At 37.9% G+C, this 17,618-nt stretch overlaps 1 protein-coding gene across 2 annotated transcripts in view; it reads right to left on the bottom strand.

Moving 5' to 3' along the window:
* rsbn1.L (round spermatid basic protein 1 L homeolog) overlaps positions 1-1,900 on the bottom strand; it is a 37,765-nt gene extending 35,865 nt beyond the window's left edge. For both annotated transcript variants that reach the window (XM_018246592.2, XM_041582059.1), the window contains exon 1: positions 1,326-1,900. In XM_018246592.2, the coding sequence (XP_018102081.1) occupies positions 1,326-1,749 (424 nt within the window). In that variant the 5' untranslated portion in view covers positions 1,750-1,900. The remainder of the gene's footprint in view (positions 1-1,325) is intronic.
* Between the last annotated feature and the right edge of the window lie 15,718 nt (positions 1,901-17,618).

Raw genomic sequence — 17,618 nt, 5'->3', positions numbered from 1 at the left:
TTCAGTGGACCCAGGATTTTATATTTGGGGTGTTTTACATTGATACCTAATGATGTGTGGGAGATATGTTGCTGTAGAGTGGAAGCTTTGAGGTCATTTTTCAAAAAATTCACCAATTTCTATAAAACACTATAACTTTAGGAAACAATTGCAACTTGGTGGTTTGGAGTACAAAGATATTTCTACCCATTTTTGATTCACCAGAATCTGTTCTTTCTAGTAATGGGTAGTTTTCTTGGGTAAACCTACTGTTAGTGGAATGTTTGGCCTTGAAATCAAAAGTATGCCGTTTGGGGAGTGTTGCTTTGGAAATTTGGTTGTGTACTGCTTGTAGATTTTGAGCTATACAAGTGAGAAATCTCCATAAAACTATATATATTTGGTATTGTCGCGTTCAGGAGACATAGACCTTTCTAAATCAGCTGTGTTCTCGTACGTAAAATGAATGATGTTTCTGATATATGTGATTGTTCTTCGTGCAACATGATTTTTTTCATTTTATTTGACACTTAGAATCCAATATTTTTTTAGAGAAGTAGAATTACACCAAAATTCTTGCATATTGTGAAAGTTCAGGTTGTCCTGAAAAAAACAATATATTGTTTTCCTGGGTTAACTAAAAGACCACCCCAGGAAAGGCCCTTAAAGTGAAAGAGTGCAAAATATCTAAAAACTGCTTGGCAGTAGATGTTCGCATCTAGGACAAAACGGCTGGCAGGGAAAGGGTTAATTATGGCAAAAGCTTCCAATGAAAGGATTAAAAAAAGTAAACTAACTTTTATGTATAAATAACGATAAATAGCATTGAAACAGTTGTAACACAGTAGCGAGTAATCTCATTCTGGTACAGTATGGCTGCTTAGGATTGTAACATTCGTGAGCTCCTTCGTTGTTTACCATCAGCCATTTCCCTAACAGCAAGTAACCAGGGACAGGTGTAGGGCACATGACTGTAGCAAGAGGATAACACTAAGCACATATGTACTTTTGGCAGACTGACCCAAACACAGAGGCTCCACAACTTTTTCTAAGGTCCTGCTAGCGTGAGTGTTGTTTTCCAGTTCCCTCATGAGCAGCCACGCCTACCACTCACCTTGCAATAACATGCCTTCATCGTACTCCTCACACGCTGCTGTAAAGCCATGGGGATAAACACCAACCTTAGTGCTCTGTCTCTCTCTCTCTTACTACATTTCAGTAGCGTTTTGTGCTTTCAAGCATCAGTCAATTTAGGTTTCTTTTTATTTTACGGGAAGACGGAAACATAACCTGCCAGCTCACGCAACACCTGCCTGTCTACTCCAAATGGCACCCCACGGACTTACCTTTTTTGACAGCTTTTAAAGGGCTCCCACCCTCTCCGTTCTCTTTCTTCGTCCTGTGTTTTCGCTTGACTTTTTCCCTAGGCCCCTCTAATTGAGAAAGCGTGAACAAGGCCTGGGTAATTGGTGTAATAGGCGGTGGCATCCCTGGAGAGGGTGGAGGAGTTCGCAGTAGTAACTCTTCCTTGCCATGGTGGTGATGGTGTCGATGGCGATGATGGTGGTGGCGATGATGGTGACAGCTGTGATGTGTGTCATTGTCCAGTTTTCTCTTCTTTGCCTCCTTCTCTCCATCTTCTCCTCCACCATCGTCACCTTTCTTCCTTCGCTTCTTTTCAGATGAAGGCGAACCTTCTCTTCGCTTCTTCTTTCGCCCTACCTTGGCTTTGTCCCGTTCCTCTGCAAACGAACCAAGCTGCGCGGCCATTTCCCCCACGACTACTTTTAAATGGCCCAGTTTCTGGCAACGCGCATGACAGACGCGCAAAGCCCGGTGGGAGATGTAGTCTCTGACTGTGAGAGTACACGAAGTACATCTGCGCCTGCGCACTAGATAGCGACTGGAAAGTAAACGTAGTACGTAGGAGGCGGAGAGGTTTTTGTCACAAAGTGGTGTTCGTGCCTAGTCGCACGGAGCTCGTGATGTCACTGTTTACGTAGATTAACTCTTGCATTACTGGTAAGAAAATGCGTTCTTTCTGCTTCTTTTTCTCTTGACTTCGATAAATAAAATCTTCTAAACACTTTTTTCAGTTCATTCGTTTTCAGGTTTTTCCTAAGAAATAAAGATTTTTTTCAATTACTTCGGATTATTTATTTTTTACCGTCTTTCCGAAATCCAAGTTTAAAATTGAGTATTCCTGTCTCTGGTGTTTCAGTCTGGCAGCTCAGTAATTCCGGACGCTAAACGTTTACAATTTTGCAACATTTAGTTGATACATTTCTCAGCAGCATCTCTGGACTATTAGCAACTATTGTATCAATTCTAACAGCTGTCTTTAATGAAACTCAGTGATTCTGCTCAGCAGGGACAAAGATAAGAAATGTAGAGGGGGGCAGGACGCGCAGCCGCGCCCCGCGCCCCCCTCTGTACGCCCGGAACTGGCCAGAATAAGTGGCGCGCGAGCTGCCGGGGGGCCCTGAGAGGGTATGGGCCTTGGCCCAATCTAGGGTTGCCACCCGGCCGGTATTTTACCGGCCTAGCCGGTAAAATACCTGCCAAGGCCGGGGCCGGTATTACAAATTTACCGGTAATGTAGCTGCCGGTAAATTTGTAATACGATCAAAAGGAACCCTCGGCCTGCCCCCAATCCCCTGCAACTTACCTTTTTTTTGCCTCTTCTAGCGTCCGCGGGTCTCCGTCGCATGGCCACGCCTGTTGATGTCAAAGCCCGCCCCTTTTGAGGCCCCGCCCCCAGCAGCCGGTAAAATTTTTTATAAAAGATGGCAACCCTAGCCCAATCGCACCCCCTGCTCCCCCGGTAGTTACACCACTGACTAAATGTATCAATTTAGAACAGTTTACAGGGTCTGTGACCCCCCCCCCTCCCAGTGCTGCTTAGAAAGTGAAAAAAAGACACTGCTTACACTTCAATATTAGAAAAAACGATGACACATAGAAAATAGAAAGTAATTGGAAAAAGTCATTGTTTCTGGTGATCTATTGAAAAACAACTAGTTGTTTGAAGGTGAACAACCCCTTTAAGATTATAGCGAATTCTCCTGTAATAAATAGGGAGAGAAATGCTCTCTATAGATGTTCTCTGGTCCCTGTCTGTGTTTCAAATGAGGGGTGGGTGTGTCCTAACAGTCCCTGCCAGAAGAACAGTAGGAGCGAGCTAATCACAGCCCTGCAGTAACACAAGCATACACAGGCTTCAGTTTCGCTATCAGGTCCTGCTATCTGCCACCCACACCATTCTATAACATAGAAAAAGTTAATTTAAATGTGAACCACCCCTTTAATCAGGTAATTATGCAGATAAAATTTTCATAGAGGACATGGAATCACACAGCATGTTTTTCGGGTGGCAGGAGGTGGCATGTAGAAGCGTGTTCCCACTACATGGCTTCCTAAAGATAGTAGTTTGTATTTCTTTATCCACCACCGATATATTATCTGTAGAGATGTGGGACAGCAATGGGGGCGAAATTTGCTCCCTCCTACGCCAACCTATACATGGGATGGTGGGAGGAGACCCACATCTCTGCAGATATGAGAAAATCTTTGAGATTATATACGCGCTATATAGACGATTTATTATGTGTTTGGAAAGGGGATGAATTGAGTTTCACAACCTTTGTGCAGAAGTTAAACCAGAACAAATTAAATCTAAAGTTTACAAGTGAATATAGGCCAAAAACAATTGAATTTCTGGATGTGAAACTAATGGTGGTGGATAAAGAAATACAAACTACTATCTTTAGGAAGCCATGTAGTGGGAACACGCTTCTACATGCCACCTCCTGCCACCCGAAAAATTTGGTGGGTGGGATACCTGTGGGCCAGTTCCTCAGGCTCAGGAGGAACTGCTCCACAGATATGACATTCCAGGAACAAGCAGAAAAGATGAAGGAGAGATTTCTAGATCGAGGGTATGGACGAAAAATTGTCAGAAAAATTGTCAGAAAAGGTCCCATTTGTAACTAGGTATAGTAAACAGTTCTATATGGTACTAGATATAGTTAAGAAATACATCCCGATCCTATATGCAGATGATGATTTTCATAAAATACTGAAAGGAGGAGTTAACAGTATACCAAGGCGGTCTCATACTTTGAGGGACCACTTATCACCAAGTAAGTACAGGGAAATGAATAAGGGAGACCAAAGGAATAGGAGCTTTCTGAAGATAGAAGGGAGCCATAAGTGTGGTAGTCGTAGCTGTATAACTTGTCAACATATGAAAATTTCTAAAGAATTCAAGTCTACCGTGACAAATACTAGCTTTAAAATAAGAGATTATATTAATTGCAATACATCCACAGTGGTTTACTTGTTAACATGTCTGAAATGTCAGAAGCAATATGTGGGCTGCACAAGTAGAACGCTAAAGGAGCGAATACGAGAACATCTGAGTCAAATAAAAAATCCAAAAACAGTTGAGAAGAGTAATATAACGAGACAGTTTTCTAGATGTAATGGAAGTGATAAAGCGTGTTTTTCTGTACAGGGAATAGAAAAAGTTAGATTGGGTAATAGAGGGGGTAATTTGGCAGGGCTGCTAGCAAAAAGAGAACTTTTTTGGATTTTTTACTTGCATACTCGGTTACCACTTGGTTTGAACTACGAGTTTGATGTAACAGGCTTTACGTAAATTATAATGTAACTGGTTATGCTTATAACGAGGTGGATATATAGAAGTGTATGGGGCAGACAAGAAAATGTGATATATACTGGTAATAACATTAGGAGTGAAAATATAATGCTAATGGGGCAGTAATTGCCATCTAAATATTTCCTTAATTGTGGACATCCTAATAAAATGGTTGTGAGAAAAAATAGAGTATAGGCAGAAAAACAATATTTGATATGTATGTTGCTTTAAGAAAAGAAACGTGAGGTGGCAACACGTGATTGGTTTTTAACGTTTGGGGAGGGATTTCCTGGGGTATAAATTTTGTGACCAAATGTAACAACAGTAATGCCTATGAATAAGTGCCTATGGGTGCGAAACGCGTAAGGCGGAGCATCAATTGGTCTGTATGCCTACTTTTTAATATTTATGATAAATAAAGAGTAATTTTTTAACTTTAAGTATTGACTGGAAATATATTTTTGAACTTTTGATTTGAATGTTTATCTTGTTTTGTTAGATGCACAAAGGATAAATTAAGTGAAATGGAAGAAACAGAAGAACATGAAGAAGAGAAGGCATTTCTAAATCCCCTAATTAATTTGATTGTCAGTACAATCTACTAAATTATCGTAAAAATGACTTTTTACTAATTATCACTTTTATTTTTTTTAATAAAAAAGTTTAAGCTTTCTAGTGTGTATTAAAGGACATTAAAGTCATCAAAGGACAAGGACAGCTTGAACATTAATACTTGTCACCAAACAGAGCACATAAAAAGCAATACATATGCTCTTGCCTGATATCTGCAGTGTGCAGTTTTCCCATGTAGTTCTAAATTATACCAGCTGCTTTTTAAGTTTTGGAGCACATCACCTCTGGCTAAGTCTAGAGCTTCTGGACAGGCCAAAGTCTGCACATCTGTAGAAAAGTATTTTTTAGTTCCTAGAGTTTCAAATAACATCATATCTGAAAGCATATATTGCTATATGATATTGTATTAGCCTTGAGTTTACATGTGAATGTTAACTATTCACAAAACATCAAATAGAAAATATGAAGCCATTAACTGTTGATGTTAAATTATTTTCCTATTTGATCAGATATACTCTCTCCATGCTGTCAGAGACATGTGTCTTACATATTATATTTTATGTAAAAATGTATGTTTAAAGGAGAAGGAAAGTCATCTTGCACTTGCCAAATGTTAGGCACTCTCAAGTGATTGCATTTACAGGAACTCCACTTCCTGATCCAGTTGACTTTTCAACTGGAAAGTCAACTGAATCAGGAAGTGGAGTTACTATCCTCCTCCATTGCTCAACTAAAGGTGGTTCAGACCAAATATGTGGAGGCAAAGGAGTGCCTAACTGTGCTAAACAAAAGCAATGAAGGGATGCAACTGCTTGTTCCTCTGACCAGCTCTATATGTTTGTGCCTGAGACTCTTAATGATGTGTCGACTATAATGATCGATGTGGGTACTGGATATTATGTGGAAAAGAAACCTATGGATGCTAAAGCCAAAAAAAGGGGCAACAACTATTTACTACGCAAGCAATACTCCTAAACATCTGTAAGTACAAAATCTGGAAACAAAGACGGTGCCATTTAAAGTTTTTTGGTTAAAGGGCAAGTTAATCCCACAGGTAAAGGGAAATAGACACTTTGCCTAATGAAGATTAACCCCAACCTCACTGCGGGGGTAACAATTAATTAAGAAACACTATACTATATATTATCATTTCTCTATCTATCCTGAGCTTATAGCGCTGGTTTATTCTACACAAAATTTACTGCTGTTTATCTGAAGGAGAACGGAACATTCGAACCGGCAAATGGAGTGAACTACAGAAACCTTGGATTTTCTTTCTTTATCCTTTAAATTACAAGCTGCTTCTATAGCATTGCTCAAATGCCCAGTATTATTGTGGTTCAATGAAATTTTATATTACCGCACACCTCCTTCCACTTATTCTGCGTAGTGGTGCTGGTCTTCCGTTGACCTTGCCAGGTCACCTTACTGCTTTGTAATTTCGAAAAACGGTCCGCACACACCAATATTGCAGTCGGGGATTGTGCCCCTTTTATTAATGCCACCAACAATCAATAATCAACGTTTCGGGGGGACACAGCCTCCCTTCTTCAGGATAAATTCACAAAGTGCACAGTGCTATATTTTTATACCCTTAACTCCTCCCATCTCATCTGTGTAACATCTCATTAGTGTCATTTATGTGATTAACTCATTCAGTTTATTTAAGTCCAATATATCAGTGTAAATCATGTTTTAAATAATGTTATAATTAAACATATATTTCTTCAGTTAATGGAAAGCATTTCTTTCAATTAATAAAAAACATTTTTTTACTCACTGCCCCTGGTTGCGTTTTACTTTAGCTTTAATATTTGGAAAATCTTAACACCTCTCGTGTGTAATTGGGCTATCATGATACTTCATCTGTGAAGGAAAAGGGTGATTGTATAAATTATTAAATAGTGTATAAATATCTAAAAACCTACATAACCACATATATTACAGAAAACATGTCAGATTAAAATCTTCATTGAGGCCTTTAGGCGAAAGTGTTTTCAGACGCCAGATCCAATAGGCTTCTCTCCTCAATAATGATTTTTTAATCATTATTGAGCAGTTGTGGGTGATGCATAATAAGCAGCAATGATCCTAACTAAATGGTTCCCTGCCAAAGTTGACATTGGGGAAAGGTTATATAAATATTCTTTAGCACCTTTGCCTCAAGAGACCAGCTATGTTTGCGGTAATATAAAATTTCATTGAGCCAGCATCACTTTGCCAGCATTGATTCTGAGCGTCCTGAAAATTTACGGTCCCCGGAATTGTCGCCGGCGGCAATTTTGACGCTTGCGAATTGTTGCCAGCGTTAGCATTTGGTGAATTTTTCACCCGCTTCGCGAATTTCATGGTGAACCGAAATGGGAAAAATTTGCCCATCACTAGTTACTTGTTCTTTGTTCTTTTAACGCAACCAGGGGCAGTGAGTAAAAAAATGTTTTTTATTAATTGAAAGAAATGCTTTCCATTAACTGAAGAAATATATGTTTAATTATAACATTATTTAAAACATGATTTACACTGATATATTGGACTTAAATGAACTGAATGAGTTAATCACATTAATGACACTAATGAGATGTTACACAGATGAGATGGGAGGAGTTAAGGGTATAAAAATATAGCACTGTGCACTTTGTGAATTTATCCTGAAGAAGGGAGGCTGTGTCCCCTCGAAACGTTGATTATTGATTGTTGGTGGCATTAATAAAAGGGGCACAATCCCCGACTGCAATATTGGTGTGTGCGGACCGTTTTTCGAAATTACAAAGCAGTATTATTGTGGCACATTTTGCAGTCATTCTACCAGCTGAAAGAGAGCTGATCTACAATAATTGCAAAGCTTTGAATTCTAATAATAAATTGTAAAAAATATACATATTTTTTACAATTTATTAATAGCAATAATGCAACAAAAATGGAATCAAATATGAAAAAGCAGGTTGTTTGAGATGCTGGAACTAAAGTTCTTTACATTTGTGGTGTTCATGCAAATGGCCTGTAGATGTCACTGTGCTCATACTTATACTGTGCACACTTCCTGGTAGCTTAAAAAGTGAAAGTGAAAGCATACTGTTGTGTAAGGCCTGCATGAATCTGCTAATAAAGCACTGTTATATTCTACTCATCCTCGGCTACCCAAAACATAACATTGTAGCAAGGTTAGAAGCATTATCCTTTTTTTTTGTCTACAAAGAGGTAAAGCCAGGAGTGGAGGGCTACTTGGTGATTATATGGAATTTGGCACATTTAAACATTGTTTTGTTTTTTTTGTTTTTTGCAAAACAACACTTTCTTAGACAAGTGTAAAACCCTCTAATAATTTTGTCTACTGGGGTTTTTACGTGACTGCAGTTTGTCAAAGTTCTTGCTGTAATTGTGAATTCCAAGACTGTTGGGAATAAAGAACAAAATGGAACAAACATCTAGGATCAAACATCTAGGTACAACATTATTTTTAAAAAATTAAAAATTTGAAAAGTGAAGCTTACAACTTCAATCTTATTAAAAAAAGTACAAAATAAAAAGCAATACAAAATTATTTTTGTAGTATTTAAAAACAATAGTACTTACTTTACTTTTAATGGGAACTCCGGCTTCAAAACCAGAATTTGATAAAGAGGCCCTCATAACACAGAAACCCCTAATATACCCATTATCGTTACCCGTTTCTTCAAAAAGTATGAATAAATGTCATTTTATATGCTGAAATCCAGCTGTTTAACAGTTCTTCTCTTTCTGCATTATTTGAAATCTTGGCAGGGAAGGAGGGACTAAACTGATGTTACAAATTGTAACAAATTCACAGCTTACAGACAGCATGCAGGAACTACATACCCCACAATGCATTGCACTGTGATGTTCTGTTCCTTATTAAAATCACGTGTGCAGGGAATTGTGGGGTTTAGATGATGCAGGCTAAGGACAGATGGCTGCTGATACAAAATAACAGTAGTCAGACAGATCAGAAGGAGAGCAGGGGGCTAGGCTTTGGGAACTGTTCCAAACCATTAAAAGTCTGCACATTTTTTGATTTTATTGATGTGTATTGTAAAGTTGCTTGAAATTACGTTTACTTTTCAAAAAGCTTAAGTTATGTTTGTGTGGCGTTCCCCTTTAAATTTAACTGAGGTTACATGAGTTTAGATCTTTAGATTTTTAGTAACAAAAACAACACCTAAAGTGATGGCTAAGGTGAAAACAAGGTCTAAAACTATGAACTTAAAAAATTAAATGGTGCCTCTAGCTCTCCGCCAGGTCTCACGTTGTCAGTGGGCCTATCGGCTCCCAAAGGGAGTAGTACGGACCAAGCAGTCCTGACACACGGTTCCCTTCCATGGCAAATTCTTGTACCTGTATGTGGATGTAACATCTTATCAGGGCATCTTGTCAATAAATGGCATCTGGGGTTACAAAATCAAACATTTCCCTCAGCTGATTTTACTTTTTCCCCAATTGTGCATCTATTCCTCCTTTTCCCTATTGACCAATTGCAAAGGAAAGCATGGCACAAGCCAGATGGGGTAGTATATTATACTCATGGGTCCCATATCTTTTGGAACCGAGTTTGTTTGTCCAGTTTATTTTGTTTTTTAGGTGCAGATAAAAGGAGGTTTATCCAAGTGGTGAGCTTAACTGTGGTAAAAATTTGGATGATAATTTTTCTTGTAAAGTGGGCTTCTAGTATTAATTGGTATAATGATAGTAGATAGATAATTGATAGTAAGCCCTTAGAGTATGGGTAGGTGGTGCAACAAATGTTTTATCTGCATGTATCAAAATAGTGGTGGTGGGTTGGTAAAAGATTAGCTTTGTATTATATCCCTAATGTTTAGAGCCTGTTCCAGCATTGAGGTAAGGTTGTTGGGTCTAGATACATAAGGGATCCATGGGGGTGCTGCCAATTTAATTGGTTATATTAATGCTTCCTCCATTGAAACCCACTTTGGAGGAGGCAAAGAGATGCACACACAAGCACCCAGCATTAATTAGACGACCCAATTCACTCAGGTGCTCCGTCACTGGCAACCAAAGTTTAGCTTCAATTTCGAGTAGGTTAGTGAATTGAGGCAACAGCAGTCAGCAGAATACCTGCTATATTTTTATTGTGCATCACACAACATGTTTCGGGCATCCTTTGGAGGAGGGTGATTGTGCCACCTGGAGATATTTGCTAAAGTTTTGGACTCCCAGGCCACCCCATGGTCTGTAAGTTTGCATTTTCACTCTAGATATCCTAGGGGGCCTGGCCTTCCATATAAATTTCATAACCCACTTTTGTAAATTTTCAAGGTCCGTAGCAGGGATGGGGAATGGTAAAGTTCTAGAAGTATAGAACCTTAGGTAAAATGGTCATCCTAACTACATGAATGCGGCCTATCCATGATATTTCATACTTTTATGAATTATGTGTGTCCAGTTTGTCTGTGACTGCTTCCCAGAGGGGGGGGGGAAGATCTCTAGAGGTTTGGCAAATTTAGGGTTATTTTGACCCCTAGATATGCTGGAATTGCCACTGAAAATCAAAGTTCAGTTTAAGGAGCTTGATCATTGAGGGTGGGAGGTTGATGTTCAGGGCATGGGTTTTGGCATAATTGGTCCTAAGGCTGGACAAATCTGCAAAACTGTTAAATAGGTGAATCAAATTTGATATGGTAGTGGTAAGTGGTTATGTTATCATCATTAGTATGCCGTTCGCATGTAATATTTATATTCTCCTGAATTAGCGCTGACATGGGTTCAAAGATAATTTTAGATTTTTAAGTTAACTTTTAATATGTTATAAAATGGCTAATTCCAAGCAACTTTTCAACTGGTCTTCATTTTATTTGCTTTCCTCTTCTGACTTCTCTCTGCATCTTTCAAATGGGGGTCACTGACCCCATAAAAATGCTCTTTAAAGCTACCAATGGTCTTACAAACATTAAGGGGCAGATTTACTAAGCTCGAGTGAATAATTCGAATGAAAAAATATTCGAATTTCGAAGTAATTTTTTGGGTACTTCGACCATCGAATTGGTCAAATGCAATCGAATTCGATCGAATCAAATGATTCGAACGATTGGAAGTAAAAATTGTTTGACTATTCGACCATTCGATAATCGAAGTACTATCTCTTTAAAAAAAACTTTTACTTCATACTTTGCCACTTTAAACCTACCAAAGTCCAATGTTAGCCTATACCTTCCCCAGCACTTTTCTAAGCTTTTTTTGGTAGAATTAAAATCCTTCAATCGATCGCTTAAAATCGTTCTATTCGAGCGATTTTATCTTTTGATTCTAACGAGTTTTATTCGATCGTTCAATCGAAGCTTTTGCGATAGAATCCTTTGAATTCGATATTCGAATTCGAAGGATTTTACTTTGAGGGTCGAATTCGAGGGTTTTTTAACCCTCGAAATTCGACCCATGATAAATCTGCCCCCAAGAGTTGAATCATCAGATATACATAGGTAGAAACAATAGAATTCTACCTCTATTTGACAATTCAGCAGTACCCCTTTGCCAATGTTTGGGCACCTTCAAAGGCAAATAATCAAAATTCTCTGTCTTGGCTGATCAACAAAACGACCGATATACAAGTCTTTTTGCCGATATTAGTTGCCTCATCTCCCCCCATAAATGCACCGAATATTGTATGAAAATATCTGTGTATGAATGGCTACCTTTATTGTTATTGCTACTTTTTATTACTCATCTTTCTATTCAGGCTCTCTTATATTTAAATTCAGTCTTTCATCAATGCATGGTTGCTAAAATAATTCACTTCCGAGCACCTTTTTGCTGAAATTGCAAACTGGAGATTTGCTGAATAAAAAAGTTAAATAACTAAAAAACCAAAACTAATAAAAAATTAAAACCAATTTCTAATTGTCTCGGAATCTCACTACATTAGTGGTCCCCAACCAGTTGCACACAAGCAACATGTTGCTCACAACCCCTTGGTGATTATTTTTGAATTCCAGGCTTGGAGGCTACCTTGGTTGCATAAATGCCCACTTATGCCCTTAATTGGGCTGCACTAAGCAAATCCATAATGGAAAAGTACGTTGGCTTTGATTTGTATATAACAGGGGCATAAATTTGTGGGAGAAGGGGATAATTCTTCCACTTTACAGAGTGCTGGTAAGGACCCATCTAGAATATGCCTACAGTTTTGGTCTCCAGCGCTCAAACAGGACATTATTGAATTGGAGAGGGTCCAGAGAAGGGCAATTAAGTTGATAAAAGGTATGGAAAATCTCAGGAGGAAAGGCTGGCCAGGTTGGAGTTGTTCATGCAGAGTCACTTAAGGAATGATATGATAACTATGTATAAATATATAGGGGGATCATACAATAAGCTCTCTAATGCTTTATTTGCCAATAGGCCCTTCCAGCAGACACAAGGGCACCCACTATGATTAGAAGAAGAGAGGTTCCATCTAAATATTCGGAAGGGGTTTTTTACAGTGACAGCTGTGAAGATGTGGGATTTCCTTCCTGAATCAGTCATACTGGCTGATACATTAGATATAATATCTTTAAGAAGGGGTTGGATGGCTTTTTAGCAAGTGAAGGAATACAAGATTATAGAAGACAGCTCATAGTACAAGTTGATCCAGGGACTGGTCTGATTTTTTCCCTCTCTGAGGCAAATTGGAGGGGCTTCAAATGTTATATTTTTACCTTCCTCTGGATCAACTAGCAGTTAGGTGAATTTTATATATAGACTTAAAAGGTTGAACTTGATGGAATTGTGACTTTTTTAAACCTAATTTACTATGTTACTATAAAACCGTCAGAGTCCTTATTTGGCATTGCATCCCCAGTGGCTCAATGGGTAAAAAAGGTTGGGGTCCCCTGCTCCACGTCATACTAAAAGTTAATTTGAAGGTGAACAACCCCTTTAAATACTACAACGACAAACTACAGAGACATATTTGCTCTGATCCAAAATGTTTATTTCAGTAATTATAACAATGTTGCTTTAAAACAAATCTTAATTTAACATAATGTTCTGAAGAAAAGCAATCTGTTTTTTAAAAGCATCTCCTATATATATATTTTATATAATATTGAAACAGCCACAAAACTTTCCCAAATGGCTATTAATGAAATTTCTAAAAATCGTATCTTATCTCCCACATGTTATCAGGTACCTAGGATAAAAAGTCATAAATATGAATACCAGAGATCCACAACAGTTTGATGCCCAGTATACACAGGATTACCAAACTATCTTGAACATTGAGACCCTCAAATAGTGCTTGAGAATTGTCATGGAGATTACTTGGTACATAGAAACATAGTAAATAAGATTAAAAAAAGACACACATCCATCAAGTTCAACCTTTTAAGTCTATACATAACCTGCCTAACTGTTAGTTGATCCACAGGAAGGCAAAAAAAACAAGTTTGAGCCTCTCCAATTTGCCTCAGAGAGTGGAAAAAATTCCTTCCTGACTCCAAGATGGCAATCGGACTAGTCTCTGGATCAATTGTACCATAAGCTCATATGCCCCAAATAGACTAACATACCAACATAAAACATCAACATTCATAAATATGAATGACAGGGTACTTTTATTCAGTTTGGTAATGAAAATGGCTGCCAAAATAAGGACCCTGTATTCATATTATGTGTCTTAAGGCCTCTAAAAAGTAAAAAATACCCCAGAACCACATTTCAACCGCATTTTATTCCATTAAAAAATTCTATGATTGATGGATTCAGTGACTGCATAATAGACCCAAGAAGGCAGTGTTCTTCTCTATACGCTCTTACTCTTCCATTTACTCTGCAAACTACATGTATGTATAGTGTATAGCTTCCCTTCATTTTCCTGCATTTTCCTGCTTAACCGTTACCACATGGCATGTCTCTTCCCTAACAGAAAAATCAAGACACTACTTCAGTTTTTATGAAATTATTTTTATTTCCCTTTATTAGGAAGCATTTGAACAATAGCATTAATATCTAAAAAAAAGAAAAAAGAATACATATCCAGATACAGCAGCAAATATGCATTAGTAATGGTTTTAACAGTGGATACTTGACACTTTCAAATATTACAATTAAAATGTACAAAATGACATTTTAATTCTGGGATTATATGAAAATTAGTCTGTTGTGTGTTTAAATGTATTTCCAGCAGTGCACAAAATAATTCTGAAACGGTAGAAAGGAATGCTCTAGAAAGAAAAAAAGGCCCACCCAGAATGGGCCCACTTGAAAAACTCCTAGTACACCAGCAGACATCTGACATTTTGTTGCAAAAAGGGCTGGATTTACATAGTGGGCGCCCATAGGCCCACTGCCATTCCTCGCCCATGCCCCCCCCCCCCTTCATTCATGCAAATTTTCATAATCGGGACCGGAGCAATGTGGATTGGGCACAGGAAATTTACAAAATTATTGTATCTTCTGCGCATCCCCAGTGTTTTTGAACCAATGTGGGTGTGGTTGGGCAGCATGCCACCCCCTAAAATCCTGCCGCCCTAGGCCCAGGCCTAGGTGACCATTCCACAAATCCGGGCCTGGTCGCAAATTGGAGATACAGCCCATGAACACATTCAACATGATTTTGCCCCAGATGCAACAATTTTTTATCAGCCATGCAAAGCCTTGGGGAAACATACAGTGAATGCAGTAGCCCAAGTGATTGTATGGGCCATAGTTTGGAAATTCAGCTATAGAATATAACAGATCATAACAAACTATTCATATTTAGAATATTTTATTTTTCGGTCTTTGAGCAATGCAGGAAATAAAATGATGCCAATTTGGAAGTTTGATCTTTGAATTGATCTGAAATTCTTTAGAAAATGTTGCTGAATGATCTGCACACAGTGCCGGATTTCATTGCTGGCCGCCCCTAGGCCGCGCGGTCCTAGCGCCCGCCTTCCCAGCGCGCCGGCGCAGCTGGTGTAATTGAATGGGGATGCACACGTCCCCATAATGCAGCGGGGTGGCATGACGCCCCTATAATGCCGCCCTAGGCCCGGGCCTATGCGGTCTTGCCGCAAATACGGGCCTGTCTGCACACTGAACATATTTACCCTGTGTGTGTTTTTATTTATAAAGCTGGACAAGATTGGTGCATTTAATGTGCATGAATAATTGCAAATTTTTATTTGCACTGCGAATTTCATTAAAAGCTTGTTGGCATACTCACAAATTGCAAAATTTTAAACACACACTCAAGTTACGCATGAGACAGGAGGGTCAATTATTAGACAAGCCTTTTGTTCAAAGTGTCTTGAGCTCTACTGATCATCAGCTAAAGGTCTCCTGGTAGATCCAGATCTACCTTTTGGGCACCCCTTCTGTAATATTTGTGAAAAAGTAACCTTTGAGAGACTCTAGGAAAATAGTGGGGAGTAGGGAAGAATAGTGGTGATGACTGCAGAGAGAAACCTCAGGGAAGAGAATCTGGAATTATGAGGGACCTGTCAACAGACCCAAAGAGGATACGAATGGACAGAAGATGGTGCTGAGGAACTCCATTGTGCTGCTCTGCTTTTTGAGCTCAGAATTCCAAATAGGAGCGCCAGTCTAGGTATTACACTGCGAGGGAGGGGAAATGTAAATGGGGCAGATTGAGGGCAATTGAGGGGGCTGTTGTACATCAGGGGGTTTAGTTCTCCTTTAATGGTAACTGCAACATGTGTTAAATATAATGTAGGTTAAAATATGTATGTATTATATGTGCTGATTAATGTGTGGGAAGTTTGATGTGAAGTCACTTCCTGTGATTCACTTTAAAAGCTTATAACCATATAGATATATATGTACTATTTTTTGACTTGACAAAGGGGCAGTTGCATACCCAAAATGTAGCCTGTATTTTAAATATAATATTTTTACTTTTTTGCAAATTGTGAGTGCTGCCTTTTTGGTCTATTTATATACAGTATATGTGTGTGTGTGTGTGTGTGTGTATATATATATATATATATATATATATATATAAAGTTAGTAAGTATGCCTGAGTGCAGAAACAACAACATTTCCACAATACCTCCAAAAGAATCCGCACTCTCAGGACTTATAGATGAATAAAATTGGTCTTTATTTACAGAACTTCAGTCTGACGTTTTGGCCCTATACAAGGCCTTTCTCAAAGTGAGAAAGGCCTTGGAGAGGGCCGAAACATCAGACTGAAGTTATGTAAATAAAGACCAATTGTATTCATCTATAAATCCTGAGAGTGTGGATTCTTTTGGAGGTATTATATATATATATATATATATATATATATATATATATATATATATATATATTTATTTATTTATTTATTTATTTGTGAGTATATCAAGTATTTGATTCTAAAATAAAATCTTCTTGATTTTATACATGGAGGCATTATTTATGCCCACAGTGAAAAGAAGAGCTTAATTTCAGTTTTATTGATGCAGAAAGGTGCAGTTGAACCAAAGTTGTATCTCTACATGTAAAAAAGCTTACAGCTTTCCTGCACGAAGAAGTACTAGAGGAGTGCTATGAGTTGGAAAATTGATTTTAATCCGGAACTAATTCTTGTGCAGAGAGTGTATTTTTTTTTTTTTTAAACATGGACTATACACAAGGGGTTGTATATAGAAAGATGCACAAGGCACTATTTCTTTACAAATGTAGCACAAGTGTTTGGATAGTAGAACTTTACTGCAGTAATTCATTTAAACAAAAGTTATTTGTACAGAACATACTTTAAAAACACAAATTGTGGAAAAAATATTTCAGTTTACTACATTATAATTTATTATTGTCCTTCCATATCACTATTTTTTCTAACCTTTTTTCACCTTATGAGATCTTCTTTTCTCTGTTTCTATCAATATTCTTATTTTCTCTTTTCTCCTTTGTTTTATTTTCTGTATTCCCTCTTTCTTTTTGATTTCTATGTACTCGGCAAGACCCAGACCGACAGTCTAACCCGAAGGGGCACTGCAATCTTACAAATAATTCCGTTTATAAATTTTTTAATCCTTATGCAGTATATGAGTATTACAATCGCACATAACGGATATGAATGGAATACAAAAGTAGGATTCAATGTCTACAAATGTATGGGCATTAAAGAGCCCTTTATATTCTGTAACTCTATAAAGTAACACAATAAAAACATATATAAAACCTAGCCAACATTTTCTGCTTCAATTCTTAAAATAATAGACAATAGACAAGAGTTTCAAGTAATGCTGTTGTCATGGTGTAGTTTAGTATAATAGATAAGGTCGCCAGAGAGAAGGTCCACCTGATTCTAATTCTAATTACACAATCAACTACAAGGTGTAAATGGTGCATATATTTTTATGTGTGTATTCATGTATTGTAATACGTTATGACTTTATGACAATTACATGTCAGAAACACCTTTTATTTATAAAGTTGATATATCACCTTTATAAGCAAAAAAGTATTT

Source organism: Xenopus laevis, chromosome 2L, assembly GCF_017654675.1.
Source record: "Xenopus laevis strain J_2021 chromosome 2L, Xenopus_laevis_v10.1, whole genome shotgun sequence".
In the NCBI taxonomy this organism is placed as follows: domain Eukaryota; kingdom Metazoa; phylum Chordata; class Amphibia; order Anura; family Pipidae; genus Xenopus; species Xenopus laevis.
Note: the sequence above shows the minus strand (reverse complement) of the source record. Positions and strands in the feature narration are given on the sequence as shown.